Raw genomic sequence first — 17,384 nt, 5'->3', positions numbered from 1 at the left:
GCAAGTCCCATTGGCCCTAGGAAACATGCTGCATATATAAGTACTCACCATATCAAAGTGACCCTTCTTCATATGCTTTTAACACTTTGAAACAAGAAGGACTTACAGCACTTCAGAGGAATTCTAAGTTTAAGCATTAGAAATTCTTAGTTTTAGCATTTTAGATGTTTTCTGGGAAACAGATTCCCACAAGTGTGGGGCACCCAGTAAGAATACCTCCCTGTATGCCTTTGTAGGGACTTGCCTCAGAGATGGACTAATGGAGAGGATGTTCTCTGTCAACCCAATAAATCATTACAATTTGAAGGGGAAAGGCATTCCATAGTGACGTTGTAGCTCACTAACAGGTAATGCAAAAGCAAAGTTTGTGCGGGGAGGTGCCTCCCTGTTGCTAAATGAGTAAGAATATCCTTGAATAGTTCTTCCAGGACTGCCTAAAGGCATTTTCTTTCATTTGTGTGAAAAGATGAACTGGGGGCACCTAGCTATGCATAGATTGTGCTTGTCTTATCCTCAAACATTAACATACACTTTTACAACTGTTTTAGTTGTCCCTACCCCCTTATATTTAAAGTACTCGGTTGGTGTTGTTTTTGACTTTATTTTCATTATTCTTAACAATTTCTCCTTATGTTTTGCCTTAAATAAACCTGGTTTTGATTCTGCTCATTGTAAAAGCTTTCCCCATCAAATCACATGAAAACTGCTGGAATTGTGAATAGTTTGTTCAGCAATTAACATCCTTCAGAATTTTTACCCTGGATGATTGTATCATGTCTTGCTGTGGCAGATTAAAATAGGGATTGGAAAAAGAGACCAAAAACTGTAGGAAGGGGATAGAATACTGTGCAGTATATTAGCCCTAACTGCTAAACTGAATCAATGTCTTCTATTGAGTTAAAACAATATTTTCTACGAAAATGAAGAACTACCGGTAATTCAATTATTTCTCAAATATGAATTCTTAAACTCTACCTCTAAAATTTGCAGATTTTAGATGTTTACCATTGTTTAAGAAATATATGATGAAATATCATCGAGAAACTTGATTTAAATGTGCCCTTTCCCTCTCACTGATTTAATCATGATTTAAATCCCATCGATGCAGCATGGTAAAATAACAGCATCAAGGAAGCAACAAAATTGATCATTAATAGTTACAGAGCAGGCAAATTAAATACTGCTAAATCATTACAATTTGAAGGGGAAAGGCATTCCATAGTGACGTTGTAGCTCACTAACAGGTACAGTGGTACCTCTGTTTATGAACACAATTGGTTCCAGAAGTCTGTTCATAAACTGAAGCGTTCATAAACTGAAGCGAACTTTCCCATTGAAAGTAATGGAAAGTGAATTAATCCGTTCCAGACGGTCCGCGGAGTAAGCGTTCATAAACTGAAGCAAACTTTCCCATTGAAAGTAATGGAAAGTGGATTAATCCGTTCCAGACGGGTCCGCGGAGTACTTAAACTGAAGCGTTCATAAACTGAAGCATGGGTGTAATTGGTTCCGGAAGTCTGTTCATAAACTGAAGCGTTCATAAACTGAAGCAAACTTTCCCATTGAAAGTAATGGAAAATGAATTAATCCGTTCCAGATGGGTCCGCAGCGTTCATAAACCGAAAATTCATAAACCGAGGTGTTCATAAACCGAGGTTCCACTGTAATGCAAAAGCAAAGTTTGTGCGGGGAGGTGCCTCCCTGTTGCTAAATGAGTAAGAATATCCTTGAATAGTTCTTCCAGGACTGCCTAAAGGCATTTTCTTTCATTTGTGTGAAAAGATGAACTGGGGGCACCTAGCTATGCATAGATTGTGCTTGTCTTACAGAGCAGGCAAATTAAATACTGCTGCACAGAATGCATAATTTAGCTATGGAATTTATGTAGTTTGTCTTTCATGGTAAGGCATATTCTTCAACCCCTGAATTTCACACTGCCCTTCCAATTTAGTTTACAGTAAGGTGTGCCCTTGAACTGAATCCAGTGTTCCAGCAGTGATCAGATAGATACAACCAGGTCAAATGAAGTTAAGCTGTTCTCTTGGTCTCTTCAGGATTGTAAGGGGGAAAGGTCTGCTACGAGCCTCGTGTGCCAAGGTCCTCACTACCCATTGGAAAACAAGGCAGCGAGCATTCATGGGAACCTGAAGATCTTGATGGATGGAGCTCTGAGGCACAAGAAGTTTCTCATGCGCTACTACCCCAAGCCAGTGATTTACCCCTTTGAGCGGCAAGACCAATTGTACACAATCAATCCAGGAGAGGATGAGATTGAGATCCATGTATGTAATTGTCAGTCGGGCAACGATATGTGTGAACAATGTTGCTGTGCTCACCTGAGCAGTGTGGCATCAGAAAAACCTAGGCTGCAACCCTAGGCAACACCTGGGAACAGGCCCCATTGAACACAGTGGGTTGTACTTCTGAGTAAACATGAACAGGATCACAGCCACGGAGGACATAGCAGCAGTGCCTGCAAGTGGGGTTTTCTGGGAATGTGTAATTCTCTGCACAAAGAAGGTGCTCCATTCTTGGCTATTTTGAAGTTTCTCTGAAGTTGCAGTGCTCATATCTGTACACCACTTCCTTACGTTGAAATTAACTCACAGAGCCATTTAGCAGCGTATGAATTGGCACCAAGAAATCAAGTTGTATATAGTGAAGGGCGTCCCATTAAATAAAATTGCAAGGGTGGTGCTGTAGAGCAGTGTTTCTCAACCTTTTTTGGGCCACGGCACACTTGTTCTGTGAAAAAAATCACGAGGCACACCACCATTTAAAAAGTTAAAAAATTTAACTCTGTGCCGCCCTATATTATAATTATGACTGTAAGAAACACTTGCCAAATATTGCTTTCCGGTGGGTTAGCGCTGTGTATTGGCGGCCGCCAGGCTCGTTTGCACTGAGCTTTGGGAAAGAGGAGGAGAAATATTGCTTTCCGGGCGGGTCAGTGGTGTTTATTGGCGGCCGCCAGGCACGTGACAATGCAAATCGCCCTTCTCGTCGCCGCATGTCGCGGCACACCAGCCAGCGTCTCACGGCACACTAGTGTGCCGCGGAACAGTGGTTGAGAAACGCTGCTGTAGAGTCCTGCTGTTTATAGCTCCCCATGTAGCAGATGTGAGTCGGAGGGGATTGGGATGAGGGTAGGGATGCTAAAGCGCCATCAGAACAGTTTCTTCTGGATAGACCAAAGTGCTTGTGGATTCAGAGCAGGGTTACACGGAAGTCTGGGAAACATGGGCAAATAAAGCCAAGAGGCCCAATGAGGAAGATCTTTTCCCGAAATGGGTTAACATCTATGTCTTTCTTTGTTTGTATAGCATAGAGGACTGGATGCTCTGGCAGGCTGCATGGCGATCTCTATGACAGTGGCTGGCAAAGAATGCCACCCCACTGTGCTGAAAAACGAGGTGACCTGCCGAATCCCCGGGGACCTGAACTCCCCTCTGCATCGTATGCCAGCACAGGTGAAGCTTGCAACAGTTCTCCGCAACCAGCACTGATGCCATGGCATGCTTCTCTCTCTGCCTCCTCTGGCCCATTCTCCTTTTTGCAGCTTGGCCTCCTCCCATCTTGTCTGTTCTGGCTGCTTATTCCTCTGATACCTTTCAGTCACTCGTTTGGTTTTTTCACTACTGGCTGCAGAGGAAATGGAACTGAACACATGTGGGGCAGTAGCTCCATGCTTCTTCTTCTTCTTCTTCTTCTTCTTCTTCTTCTTCTTCTTCTTCTTCTTCTTCTTCTTCTTCTTCTTCTTCTTCTTCTTCTTCTTCTTCTTCTTCTTCTTCTTCTTCTTCTTCTTCTTCTTCTTCTTCTTCTGCCATGCATTCTCATTCAGACAAGCTTTTTGCCCTCTTCTGCTTCTCTCTCATTTTAAAACATAGAGGCTATTTAATAACGCATGTTTGAAAAGCAGCAAAGCCAGCAGCTAAGCATGACATGGCACCCAGGAAAACTGATCTGGGTCGCATCCTGTGGGTGTGTCATCCCACGTCATCTATAACATCTGGCATTTTTAGCAACTTGTGAGCTCAGAGCAGACTTAATTCTGACCTTTAAAGAAAGTCTTTAAAGAAATACCTATCATATCCAAACCAGACAAGCCACAGATACATTTTTACAGCAGAACGTTGGGAAATTTCTTTTTCCCCTTGGCACTACTCCTTAGACTCATTTTTCATTAGGAAAGGCTTTTTTTTTTCACCAGGGAACTCTTAATAGTTTAAATTAAAAAAAATCCATCTGTGTATCCACAAGACTCTCGGGAATGGGGGTGAGGAAGAGGTGGATAATCAGTTCTACTGCCCTGGAGTTCTTGCACTGAACAGCACATGGTGGAAAAATTGGTTCTGGTGCCCATGCTTGCATCACTACCCACATTCTAGATGGCACTGATTTTCAAGGCCACACCCAGTATGACTCTAAATACTTTCCCTGGGTCATTCTCTGCTGGTGGGGGGGGCACACTCTGTTCTCAGAGACATTGCTACAGGCCAACTATGGAATGCATCTGCGTTCTCTCTCTCTCTTTTTGTCTGGCCATTCCAGAGTTTAGAATTTTCGTGTGTGTGTGTGTTTTAAAGTTTGTTTGTGTACAGAGCATGCCAAATCCTGCCTAAAGAAGGAGTCTGCTACTTGTGGTCTGAACTACTGAAGAGGGGGGTGGGGTGGGGTTTCTGTCCCTTCTATAAATTCTGTGAGAGAAATTACACTGTATATGTGACTCTCTGATTGCTTTCTGCCCCTCTTGGGTTCCTTCAGGTTGAGAGAAGGACAAAGGGGAGGAGATGTTTATCCTTTTCCTTACTAGCTGTTTTTCATCCTCGGTGTATCACTCCCTGACACACACGCTTGCTGCTTTTCTCCTCAAGGGAATAAAGGACACAGCTCTGTACCATGTGTCCCGCTGCCATCCTGCTACCCTCCCTCCAAGACATTTCATGGTCCTCCTCCTCCTCCTCCTCCTCCTCCTCCTCCTCCTCCTCCTCCTCCTCCAAGAGCATCACAACCTTAGCAGAGATGCCTTCTTTGCACTTGAGTCTAGACTTAAGGAATCCTGTGCAAAGATGAAGCCCTGCACTGCCCCTTTCCCATGATCTCTTTTCTTCCTGCCCAGTGATTCCTCCTACCGCTATCATCATCCCCCTTCTGAGCAGGAAACAGACCCAACAGATGGACTCCAACAGCCCCCTTCCAAAATGTCACCACAGCACACATGGAGTCTCGCCAACTATGTCCTTCCATGGAATCCAAACCTTGACTGACCACAAGCTTTGGGACTAATAGTGCAGTGTACACAACGGCCCTCCAGGCTTCTAAACAACTTGGATATTTGAGTTGCTCCCTTTCTGTCCAGCTGGCAATTTGTTATACAAGTTTACTAATGTGTGATAGTTCAGTACGCTGAAGCCTTCCTGGCTTCTTCCTGCCTACTGGATGCCATTGCTCTGGCATGGCTGATAACCTGCTTCCATCATGTTCTTTCCTCCTTTTAGATTTGTGTGAATGGAAACTGCACAGACCTAGGCTTTGTGGTTGTGAAATCCTCCTTATCTCCTGTTGCTGTTACATTGGGGACCATTGTAGCCATCCTATTCCTCTGCTTCTTGGCATTTTTCGTGACGAAATTCATGCAGCGGAAGAAGAAGAAGAAGTCAGGTAAACTGCAAACTTCTCATAAAGCTTTCTGATCAGAGCAGAGCAGAGCCCTAAATGGCCTCGGCCCAGTATACCTGAAGGAGCGTCTCCACCCCTATCATTCTGCCAGGACACTGAGGTCCAGTATCGAGGGCCTTCTGGCGGTTCCCTCATTGCGAGGAGCCAAGTTGCAGGGAATCAGGCAGAGGGCCTTCTCAGTGGTGGCGCCCGTCCTGTGGAACGCCCTCCCATCAGATGTCAAAGAGAAAAACAGCTACAGATTTTTAGAAGACATCTGAAGGCAGCCCTGTTTAGGGAGGCTTTTATGTTTAATAGATTGTTTTATTTCATTTTTCTGTTGGAAGCCGCCCAGAGTGGCTGCGGAAACCCAGCCAGATGGGCGGGGTATAAATAATAAATTATTATTATTATTATTATTATAATTATTATTATTATTATTTTCAATAAAGGTATTCATTCAACTGCAATTATCCAATGTTTTAATGATAGTGCTGGTTTGCATCTAACTGTGAGGTCTCCAGTCAGAGCACTAAAGGGACCCCTGACCATTAGGTCCAGTCATGACCGACTCTAGGGTTGCGGTGCTCATCTCGCTCTATTGGCCGAGGGAGCCAGCTTACAGCTTACAGGTCATGTGGCCAGCATGACAAAGCCGCTTCTGGCGAACCAGAGCAGCGCACGGAAACACGGTTTACCTTCCTGCCAGAGCGGTTCCTATTTATCTACTTACACTTTGATGTGCTTTTGAACTGCTAGGTTGGCAGGAGGTGGGACCAAGCAACGGGAGCTCACCCCGTCACGGGGATTCGAACCGCCAACCATCTGATCGGCAAGCCCTAGGCACTGTGGTTTAGAAGACCACAGCACCACCCATATATCAAATCTGGCTTAGTAACTGGGCTGGCAAGATGGGCAGGGTTAGGCATGGAAGGGAGAGGCTGGGCGTACAAACTAGGTAAGAGAACTGAATGTTCCTTTTTGTTTCTGCAGGAACTGAAAACTTGGAAAGACTCTCAAGCCTCAACAGGGGCATGACGAGCATCCCTCTCCTTCCCTCCAACCCTAATTACACAGATACTGCTGGTAAGGATGCATAAAGAGACTCTTAACAGCTCCTAGTGCTTTGGAGCAGCTGGGATAGGGTCATATAAGTGGTCTGGCCTAGTGATTTCCTATCGTGGGATTGCCTTGGCTTGGGCAGCAGGCTTAGTCGTATGGTATATTTGGCTTTGCACTAGCAATCATGTCCCAAGTTGATACCAGGATTCCCATCACCATCTCCACAGTTCACTCTAAATGTTCCTATAAGCAAAAAGCACTGTGCTCAAATACCTCCCTTTCCATGCCCCAGTTCCTTTGGTCGTTTAGTTTGGGAGGAACATGTGCCATTCCATTGACATGTGGGGACATCGTCTTGCCAGGAATCCAGAAGTGACCCCGTGGCAGGAGATGCAAAATGAACAATTATTATCATTTTGCTAGCACCTATCTAACGCCAGTCCCCTCTCCTCCGTTCTCTTGATGGCACTGCTCTAGCAGAGCCCCGTACTTCTAGAGTGAGTCTTGGAAGCGCCTCTTACACAGCAAGCAGTGACGGTTCTGCCATGCCCTTCATGCGGGTACCTTCTTATTCCATTAAAAATTTTCGGCCGCAACTGTTAGAAGAGGTGAAGGACGTTCTAATCCCAGAAGAGCAGCTGCTTATGCAACAGGACCAGATCATTGGCAAAGGTAAGTGCTCTTGAGGTTGCCTGTATCAATCACCCATAGTGTGCAAAGCTTTGTTACAATTTCTACAATCTGTGTTTGAAGAGTGCCCCCACCCACCCACCCACCCACACCGCCATGCTAGATGCATTTTTAGGTGCTTTTCTCTGCTAGGCATTTCTGATTACCATCTTGAAAGCACAGGCTTTAGGGTTACATAGGGTAGCACCCCATGAAGTTGTCCTACTAGCAGAATGATTTCTGCCTTTGCACTGCTTTCTCCAAAACCCCTATCTGTTCTCTTAACCCTCTGGAGCATAAATTGTGTGTGTGTGTGTGTGTGTACTGGGAGAGGAAGTCCCATTGCGCAGGCAGAAGTCCTCGCACTAATAGGACAACTTTGTTGGCTGCAACCCGTTGGATTCTTGTTCAGGCTTAAGTGTTTCAAACACAAAGCCACAACACACACCCATGTTAGCCTGGTAAATGTGGCAAGTCGTCACAATGTTTTCTGTTCTATTCAGAAACAGCCTATGCATCCCTCTCGTGTTATGCTGCACTCAGGTGTGCAACCTTCTAACTGCAAGAGGCGGATGCAAAAACTCAAGGGAATGGATTGCGCTGAGAGTGCCTGATTTGCATGCTGGGCTGTGTGTCTAGTAGGTCTTTTTGTTCTTTTTCCTGTCCAGGTCACTTTGGGAGTGTTTATCATGGAACGTACATAGATTCGGACCATAGACATATACACTGTGCTGTTAAATCTCTGAACCGTGAGTAATCCCCTCTTTCCTCTCACAGCAGTGGCAATTGCACTTAACTGTCCTGCAAAAGGAAGCCAAGGGATAAAGGGCCTGTTCCCTCTCCCTCCTCACCAGCTGCAATGAGGTCATGCCCCAGTGTTGTTGCTATTTAAACTTGAAGGACATGCACTATGTCCCTCTTCCAGCACTGGAGTGGACAGTTTCTAAGAGTGTTCTACTTGCTTAACAAATAAAAGTGAATGGGCTCTTCTACTCCCTCCCCTCCCCTGAGAAAAGGGGCATCATGCTACTTCAACTGGACTATAACTAGCATAGATTCAGTACTGTAAGGGAAGACTTGGCAATTTAATCATGAAAGGAAGGCCCTTGGTCCCTTCCGTAAATGGCTCCATAATCTAGGGAGACTTGCCCTACTTTGCACTCTCCTTCGGCTTGCTCAGTGACATGGTACAAGGAGACACCATTAGCTTAAGTACCATTTTCTACGGCAAAGTCTTGATGTCCCTTTGCAATGTCATTCCACTCAAGAGTAGGTGGATATAGCTGTGAAGAGAGGTTGGGGATGGGAAGACATGCTGTTAAAAGCTTCCCCAAGGAAGCTCTTTGACACACTTCAGGAAACACTCCTGGACTGGGTTGAGGGGAGAGGGAGGAATGCTTTTGTAACCAACTTCTGCTGTTTGTTTATCATCTCCAATGAGACATACCAAAGGCTTCCAGTTCAGCCAATCACCTTCAAGGCCTTGTCGGCCTTCTGAGTGCAGTCTGAGAAGAATCCTCCTTATCAACAGCATCCTTGGGGCCTTGGGAAGCAGAGGGACCCACGTGCCACATTGACCTAGCCCTAAGCAGTTCTTACTCCGGCTAGGCATCCCTCCCTAATTACCTGTAATGTTGACATTCAAGGGTAGGTTTAACCTGCTGGCATGTCCTGTCCCATGTCCAAACGAGCTACTTGTGCCATCCATAACGGATCTTGTGTTGCTTTCGTGCGCACCTCCTGCACTCCAGTGACCCATTTCCCAAGAGTTTTGTGGTTCCTTGTGTGGATATGCTGCTCCGGTGCTTTTTCACAACCTGCTTCCTTTTCTCCCCCAGGAATCACAGACTTGGAGGAGGTGGAAGAGTTCTTGAAAGAGGGTATTCTGATGAAGAGCTTTCACCACCCCCACGTCCTCTCTCTCATTGGGATTGCTCTCCCTAGGGAGGGGCTTCCCCGGGTGGTACTGCCATACATGAAGCATGGAGACCTGCGGCACTTTATCCGTTCAGAGGAGAGGGTGTGTACTGCTTCCCACTTTGGGTTTACACCAGGAAGCCAGCCCTTGGAGGGCTTGCTCTGGGAAATGAGCATCTCAATGCCACTATGCTGACTTCCTGATCCTGAAGCTACTGTTGGGTTGAGGGTGGTTCACACCCACCTAGTGAAGTGGAACATTTAAGAAAAGAGGGTACTGAGACAGTGCTGTTTCAGACATTTCCTTCCTCTCCCTTTCAACTCTGGTCAGCTTTTGCTTTGGCCTTGTGAACCCCCTACATCCCTGTTGCAGGATGTCTTCCTGTTTAATCACTGCGGTCTTTGCACATTCCCCCAGTTAGGTGTTGACCACCATGGAATGAACAATGAGTCAACTGAGGGTTTGCCTCCCTCCCCCCCCCCCCCCGGTGCGGCAAGGAGAGAAATCCATCCTTCAGCACAGCAAAATTTCTTAGCTCAAGCATTCTCGTCAGGTTTCTGCTGGAGCCTTCTATATGTACGAACCACCTTATTTTTGCAGTAGCTTCTGCTCTTGCAGCCGGGACCTCAGCATCCAAGGAGCAGAAGTTGTGTGTTTCTTTGCTTTTTGCTGACTCGGAGCCTTCTTGAGCAGTAGGAACGTGAGCTGGTGGCTGATGTACCTGCTGCTGCTACTGCCAGAGACGCAGAGCACAATCGTTTCTCCCTCCCACCCTGGCCAGTGCAGAACTAGCTACCCTCTGCTGAGAGCTGCAGCAACACCATCTTCCCTTTCACTTTGGGGAGGAAAACAGAGCCAGGGGTAGTAAGCAGGCTTCAGTCCCCCTGCCACCTCTGTAGCCACTGTCATCTTCATCATTACTGCTTGCAACGATCAAATAAGTGGTACAGTTACCATAATTGTGTGTGGCCACCTAAGGGTGTAGCATTTCTACATAGGAGAAATTAAAACTTCATGTACACTGTCAGGTGTACACTGACAGCTCAACACGTGTATTTTTACCATGTGTATACATGGGATCATTTCCCCGCAGGTTTTGTATTATTTCTACATAGAAACATTTTATCTACGTACACAATAAGTGCCATGTAGTGTCATTTACAAAGCAGGATTTGACATGCATCGCACATTCCCATGACAGATTTATGACAGGGAAGCAGAATTCCTTCAGACTGTTGTCATCTTGCCTAAGTCTGGAGTTTGAGCAGTGACCTCTGGCAGCGCCTGCTGTGTCTGTCTTAAAGAGTTTGAAAACAGGTCCTACAGCAATGTCATCTTGTGTCCAGTGATTACATAGATAGACTTGAATCTTTATGGGGGATCTAAACCAAGCCTTCGCTTCCTTCCAGCTACTTGTCAGTAGCCAGGCCTTGGGGGATGGGGGGGGGGAGTAAAGCTTTTCTCACAAATGCGCTTTTCAGACGATTGCTGCGCATCGTCCACAGGCCTCACCTCGAACAAACTGCTGTTTGAGGTGCAGCACACTTTTAGAGCAGTTGTACGTTCGAAAAAGGGACGCTCGCTGAGGCTGCTCATTCGCTGCCATTGTAAACACAGCACGGAAAGTTGTTGCATCTGCACCGTGTGTGCTTATTGGACACGGGGGGGGGGGTGTCATTAGCTCAATGAGCAACAAAACTCCTTGGTAAGGGCAGTGACTCGGTGGTGCAGCGCATACTTTACATGGAAAAGGTCCCAGGTCCACTTCAACTTGGCGCCTCCCAGTAGGGGTGGGAATGCCCCCTTCCTGAAATCCTACAGAGGTGCAGCAAGTCAGTGTTGACAATACTGAGTGAGATGAACCTCAGCTTCCTATGTTCCTTCCCCCTTCTCAGCCCTATTTCATTAGCTAGCTGACCAAATACAATCATGGCCAGTTTTAAATCTTTCACACTACAGCAATATGATTTTTTTTGTTGCAAGATTTACTTTCTTCTCCCCCAACCCTAAAATAACACGTGGCTTAAAGAGAGAGAGAGAGAGAGAGAGAGGGAAGAAGAAGAAGGAGGAGGAGGAGGAGGAGGAGGAGGAGGAGGACCATTACATTTACTTCTTATGTTCAGATACTCTATCCCACTATTTTTGCTGAAATGTTGCTCATGGGACAAGGACATTTAAAAATAGAAAGTGGTTGGGACACACTTTGAATGAGATAGGGAGAGGCAATGAGAGCCTTTGCCCACTAGGGGGCCACAAAGGCATACTCATACGCAACGCATTATTATAAAGTCTTAAGGGAAGCTGCACATAAGACTGTATTTGTGCGTCGATATCAATTCCACTGTTTCCATGTTGGGAAAGATTGAGGGTACTAGGAGAAGGGGACAACGGAGGATGAGATGGTTGGGCAGTGTTCTCGAAGCTACGAACATGAGTTTGACCAAACTGCGGGAGACAGTGGAAGACAGGAGTGCCTGGCGTGCTATGGTCCATGGGGTCACGAAGAGTTGGACACGACTAAACGACTAAACAAGAACAACATCAATTCCACTTATGGCTTGCACCCTGCACAGGCCTTGTCAAGTAATGTGCAAGTGTCTGTGCCACATGCGCTCCCAAAAGAGAATAACTTTCTACTGGCAGAAAATTCCTACAGCCGAGTGTCTGTCGGCTCATGCGCTCATCCCATAGGGCTGTGCGCATGGAGGGCGCACTCCATTTCCCACCCAGAAGTGATATCCAAGTAGCAAATTTCCCCCATGTGAAGTAGCCCTGAAATTAGCTTCAGATGTGCTGGCTTGAGGGAGCTACAAGCAAGCAGTTCAGACCTCGAGAGAGGCATAAACTCTAGAGCCAGATGGAAAACTCATTTTAAGTTTCCTCTCCCTCCCCGCTCTTCCCCAGAACCCAACTGTGAAGGATTTAATAGGCTTTGGGCTGCAAGTGGCTCAAGGGATGGAATACTTGGCCCAGAAGAAGTTTGTACACAGAGACCTTGCTGCTAGGAACTGTATGTAAGTATTGAAGTGAGTGGTTGGAACATAGTGGTTGGAGTGCTGTTCTAGGGCCTGGGAGGCCAGGGTTCAAATCCTCACTTGGCCATGAAACTGGTGATTCTGGGCCAGTCACTCTCTCCCTCATCCTTAAGCTACCTCGCAGGGTTGTTGGGAGGACAAAATGGAACGGAGGAGAACTCCGTATGCCAGCTTGAGCTCCTTGAAGGAAAGGCAGGATATAAATGTAATAAATAACAAATACCTGGCTTCCTGGGTGAGTCTGTCAGGCATCTTCCCCTGTTAGATGATTTATTCCCAGTGTTTTGGCAGAAATACAGTGGTACCTCGGGTTACAGTCGCTTCAGGTTACAGACGCTTCAGGTTACAGACTCTGCTAACCCAGAAATAGTACCTCGGGTTAAGAACTTTGCTTCAGGATGAGAACAGAAATCATGCTCCGGCAGTGCACCAGCAGCAGAAGGCCCCATTAGCTAAAGTGGTGCTTCAAGTTAAGAACAGTTTCAGGTTAAGAACGGACCTCCAGAACAAATTAGGTTCTTAACCCGAGGTACCACTGTAGACCCTCCTTGGTGTCAGTATAGCTATTCCCTACCTACAGCTGCTTTACCTTGGCACCTACCATTTTTGTGAGAGCCTGTGCATTAGCAGGTAGAACAAGCCACACAAGCTTCTCTCACTGTGTGACAGCTTTGCCTTGGTTGGGAGGAGCACCCATTCAGTATGGTGGTTGCTCATTACATGCAGGGCTAAGCTGTTCTCTCTTGCCCTTCTAAAAGCTGCTTGGGAAGCCGCTAAGCGCTCATAGGTCTTGAAAAGAGCTGCAAGCGCTGATTTCTCAGGCCTGGGCTGAAATGTCAAAAAGTCCAGAAGTGGGACTTGAGTCGCTTAATGGTGCCTCTGTGACTGAGGGACTGTAATTCATTTGGCTGCGGTGTGTGCTCTAAACCCTCCCCTCCCCTCTCCTCACTCTGCTTTGCAGGCTAGATGAGACCTTCACAGTAAAAGTGGCAGACTTTGGGCTGGCCAGGGATGTCTTCGACAAGGAATATTACAGCATCCGGCGACACCGCAGAGCAAAGCTGCCGGTTAAGTGGATGGCCCTTGAGAGCCTGCAGACCCAAAAATTTACCACCAAGTCTGATGTAGTAAGTGCAAGCAAAGGCAGTGGGTGCTATTTAGACATGGGAACCATGGTCGTCTTTGGCGATCACTCGTAGCCTAGTAAGATTGTCTTCCATGAACACGTTCTTAACAGTGAGTCCATAAGTGACTGTGGAGGCCAATTCTGGACCCACACATCCTTTCACAGTGGGGACATAGGTTTCCAGATGGAAGTTGATCGTGGTGAGGGTTTGCCAAGCGTGCCTTCCTCTTAGCACATTTCTCCCTTTTGCCCTGAGTTCGAGCGCCTTCAAAGTCCATGACACCTTCGGTAAAGGCTGTTCTCCAATTGGAGCAATTGCAGGCCAGTGTTTCCTAATTGTTGGTGTTTATACTACGGTACATTTTTAAAGATTTGCCTTGAGAGAGTCTTTAAACCTCTTTTGTTGACCACTAGCATTACGCTTTCCATTTTTAAGTTCAGAGTAGAGTAGTTGCTTTGGAAGACGATAATCCAGCATCCAAACAACATGACCAGCCCAACAAAGTTGATGTTGAGGAATCATGTTTACAGCGTTTCCTGTCCTAGCTGCATAATTGCTGCAACAGGAGTAGGGAACAGTTTTTTCATCCCAAGGGCCACCATCCCTCATGGTAAACTTAACGAGGGCTGCATGGCAGCAGTGGGTGGAGCCAATACCAAAAGTAGGTTGGCCATCCACATAAACGGCCACTCATAGAATCAGAATGATAGCGTTGGATGGGACCTCAAGGGTCATCTAGTCCAACCCCCTCCGATGCACTCATATACATCCACACACATGCACATTCATACCTAGCCATATACAAGCACATACATTCATTCACACTTACTGTCTCTCTGACACAGAGATACTTCCAGACTCCCACTAATAATTGAGTGACATAACCCATAAGACTCTCTGGATTATGTGTACATATTGTTAGCTCATGTCAGAAAACAGGTCTCTTGGCTGTCCAAGCTAGCCAGGGCAGGCCTCTCTTCAATGTCTTTGTGCCCCTGTGCATGAAAGGCTGCATCTTGGCACTGTGGAAATACGCGGTGTTTGGTAGGTGGGGGATGCTGAGGAACCAGGCAAACCTCTCCTGGGTGCCCTCCTAGGCTGTTTGTGCCCCATCTCGGGGTCACAGATCTGCACTGCCACCTGTGCGTTCTGCTATATGTGTTCTCCATCTGTGCGTTCTGCTCTTCTGCCCAGTGGTCCTTTGGGGTCCTCATGTGGGAGCTGATGACACGAGGGGCTTCTCCGTACCCTGAAGTGGACCCATATGATATGACCCGCTATTTGTTGCGAGGAAGAAGGTTGCCACAGCCAGAATACTGCCCGGATTCTCTGTGAGTATATATGAACTTGGGGCAGGGCTGTTCAAAACCTCTGCCTTAGGGAAGGAAGGGTTAACAAGGCCCTTGAAGCATGTGGAGGGATAGGAAGGCTGAGATGGCATCCAGCTGGTCTCCACTAGGCTACATGGAAATATGTGCGGAGAGGCACAGGCAGTCATACTTGGGGGAAGTGTTCTAGAATTCTATGCAAAACAATGCAGATCAAAAAATGTGTACCCCAATAAACTGGGGGTGTGTGCTACACCTAGAGTATATTCCCCTGGCAGAGGGGAAGGTAAAAAGAAGCTATGAATGAGATGGTGTGGGGGGAAAGGTTGGACTCACTGGAAGGGGGACTACACCTTTCTTTTAATTGGCACCAGCCTTTTAAAATTCATTTTTTCTGTACAACCCTTACTGCTAGCCTTACATGGGCTTCTCCGTGAACAATGAGGTTCAGAGACCTGATACTGTTCAGATGACCCAGATTCCCAATGTGATGAGATTTGCCAGAGACAAACTTCTGGCGAACTTTTTGGAAGTTCCTCTCAAAACAGGCCATGTGGTAACTGCAACACAATATAGCACTGTGATGAAACTTACCAAGTCCATCAGACTTTGGGATGCTTGTGAAGCCCAAAAAGCCTGTTCTATCAAGTCAGATTCAATACTGCCTAGAGCTGCCATAAATATCCAGATTGATAGACCCTCTGAGGGCCTCCATCCCTTCCTTGCAGCTCCATCCTAAGTACACAGCCTATTTGCCAAATGTTCCAGAGTCCCTATTTCCCATACAACTCCCAGTGAACATGAGCCAACAAGCAGGATCATTGCCTGTGGGCCAGGGATTGCTGAAGAATGAGGAATGGGCATGCATGGCCGTTTGTTATCTTGGAACGTGCCCAGGAGATGGTGTATGGCTATGCAGTACCACAAGACTACACTGTCCTTAGGATTTGAAGCTAGAGGTCTTGGCCTAGCATTCCCCCTGCTGTAATATGTGCGTGTGACTGTGTTTAATCTGACAGGTACACCGTAATGCTGAACTGCTGGGCCCCAAGTCCTGAGGAGCGACCAACTTTCTCTGCAGTAATCCAGGAAGTGCAGCGTATTTTAGCCTGTCTAAAGGGGGAGCATTATATCAACCTGAATGTCACTTATGTCAACCTTGATCAAGACCAGCCTTTCCCCCCTATGTCCAGTTGTGAGGATGATTTGGACTCCAGCGGGCTGAGTGAGGAAGAGGCTGCTGCTGTGCACTGACAGATGCGAGACAATTCTCAGGTAGCACACCTGAGTTGAGCCTAACACTATGCAAGCACTGCCAGCCTTCCTGTAGCTTCACTTCTCTGACTGAGGAAGCTTCCTGACTCATCCTCCGTTTGAACCTTGGCTCGCCACAGCTTGGTTTCTCCAGTTGTCCTGCATCTTCCCTTCAAGCATCTCCCACCTATGTGGGTTCAAGAAAACTATGGCCGGATACCTTCTGTGATATGATCCCTCTGCTAAAGGGCTCAGGAAAAGGCAGAAATAAGCTCATCCCTTCCATAAGAGGTGGGGGCAGGTCCCCTTACCCCTCTTAGAATAGTGAAACATCCAGAATATGTGGGGCCTTGGGTGCTGGCCTGTTTTAGAAAGGGCTATAAAGTAATTTAATGTCTCAGCCTGTGGCTGAATCTGTATATAAAAGAATAAATTGACTGTTGTTTACTGTTTGTTTCAAGGACTGTTTTTCGAAGCGGGCCTTTCCGTCTCATGTGCTGTCAGAGGGTCTGTATTGTTAAGATAGCATCCATTATGCAGTGGAACTGCAGGCAGAATTGGGAAGCAGGCCGAGTGACCCAAAATGCCCTCTTTTCAACATTGATCAAGGCTGGCCCCCTGTCCCTCCCAGCACGCTTAGCATCACATTGTATTGCTCCAACAAGAAGTCCTTTGTCTTTGACAGCTCTTAAGTGGCTGCACTTCCCATGAGTTCTTCATCCCAAGGTCCTACTGAATCAGCCCACAGAGCTACCTGTTTTTCTGATTTGGGAAGCTAGGAGTGGGGGAGTACAGTAATCCTATTCCGATTCCAAAGCGGACTCCCCTGATTCAATCTGGGCAGACCATGACTGATCCACTGAACGCCTGGACACAGTCCTCTTACCCTTTTTCTCTGGGTCATCCAACTTCTTTTCCATTCAGTGGTGCTCAAGTGAAAGATACACAAAGAATCGCACGCATCAGATAATTGTGTGTGATCTGTGTCTTGTGACTCTGCATATCTCTTGTGAGATGGCAGAGGGTGTCACCACACCTAATTCTGGTCATGCAGGCCCCAGAGTGTTAGCTAAGGGATGGAGTCTGCAACTTTACTCTAAAGTAAGATCCGCTGTGTTCAAGGAGCCTCAGCTTATGCACATTTAGCTCAGGACATCTTATTTAGCTTTCCCTTTGAACTGCGTTCTCGTCCCATCTCTGCCACAGACCCATTAGGTTTACCTTGAGCCTGTCTCTTGGCCTCAGCTCCTCTATTTATAAAAATGGGAATAACAGCATGCTACTTCCCAGGATTGTTGTGATGGCACACACAATAAAGGTTGCTTATGAAACC

At 46.7% G+C, this 17,384-nt stretch overlaps 1 protein-coding gene across 4 annotated transcripts in view; it reads left to right on the top strand.

Annotated features, from left to right (window-relative positions):
* MST1R (macrophage stimulating 1 receptor) overlaps window positions 1-16,498 on the top strand; it is a 56,994-nt gene extending 40,496 nt beyond the window's left edge. For 2 of the 4 annotated variants that reach the window (XM_035105970.3, XM_088662133.1), the window contains exons 11-21: window positions 2,055-2,282; window positions 3,324-3,470; window positions 5,499-5,661; window positions 6,652-6,744; window positions 7,201-7,392; window positions 8,058-8,138; window positions 9,228-9,409; window positions 12,212-12,321; window positions 13,304-13,469; window positions 14,664-14,800; window positions 15,817-16,498. In XM_035105970.3, coding sequence (XP_034961861.1) covers window positions 2,055-2,282; window positions 3,324-3,470; window positions 5,499-5,661; window positions 6,652-6,744; window positions 7,201-7,392; window positions 8,058-8,138; window positions 9,228-9,409; window positions 12,212-12,321; window positions 13,304-13,469; window positions 14,664-14,800; window positions 15,817-16,051 — 1,734 coding nt within the window. In that variant the 3' untranslated portion in view covers window positions 16,052-16,498. Of the gene's footprint in view, window positions 1-2,054; window positions 2,283-3,323; window positions 3,471-5,498; window positions 5,662-6,651; window positions 6,745-7,197; window positions 7,393-8,057; window positions 8,139-9,227; window positions 9,410-12,211; window positions 12,322-13,303; window positions 13,470-14,663; window positions 14,801-15,816 lie in introns of all 4 variants that reach the window. The other 2 variants (XM_035105967.3, XM_035105968.3) reach the window with 1 other exon arrangement.
* Window positions 16,499-17,384: the final 886 nt, after the last annotated feature.

Source organism: Zootoca vivipara, chromosome 2, assembly GCF_965207765.1.
Source record: "Zootoca vivipara chromosome 2, rZooViv2.hap1.1, whole genome shotgun sequence".
In the NCBI taxonomy this organism is placed as follows: domain Eukaryota; kingdom Metazoa; phylum Chordata; class Lepidosauria; order Squamata; family Lacertidae; genus Zootoca; species Zootoca vivipara.
This window is presented reverse-complemented; position numbering and strand designations above follow the sequence as displayed.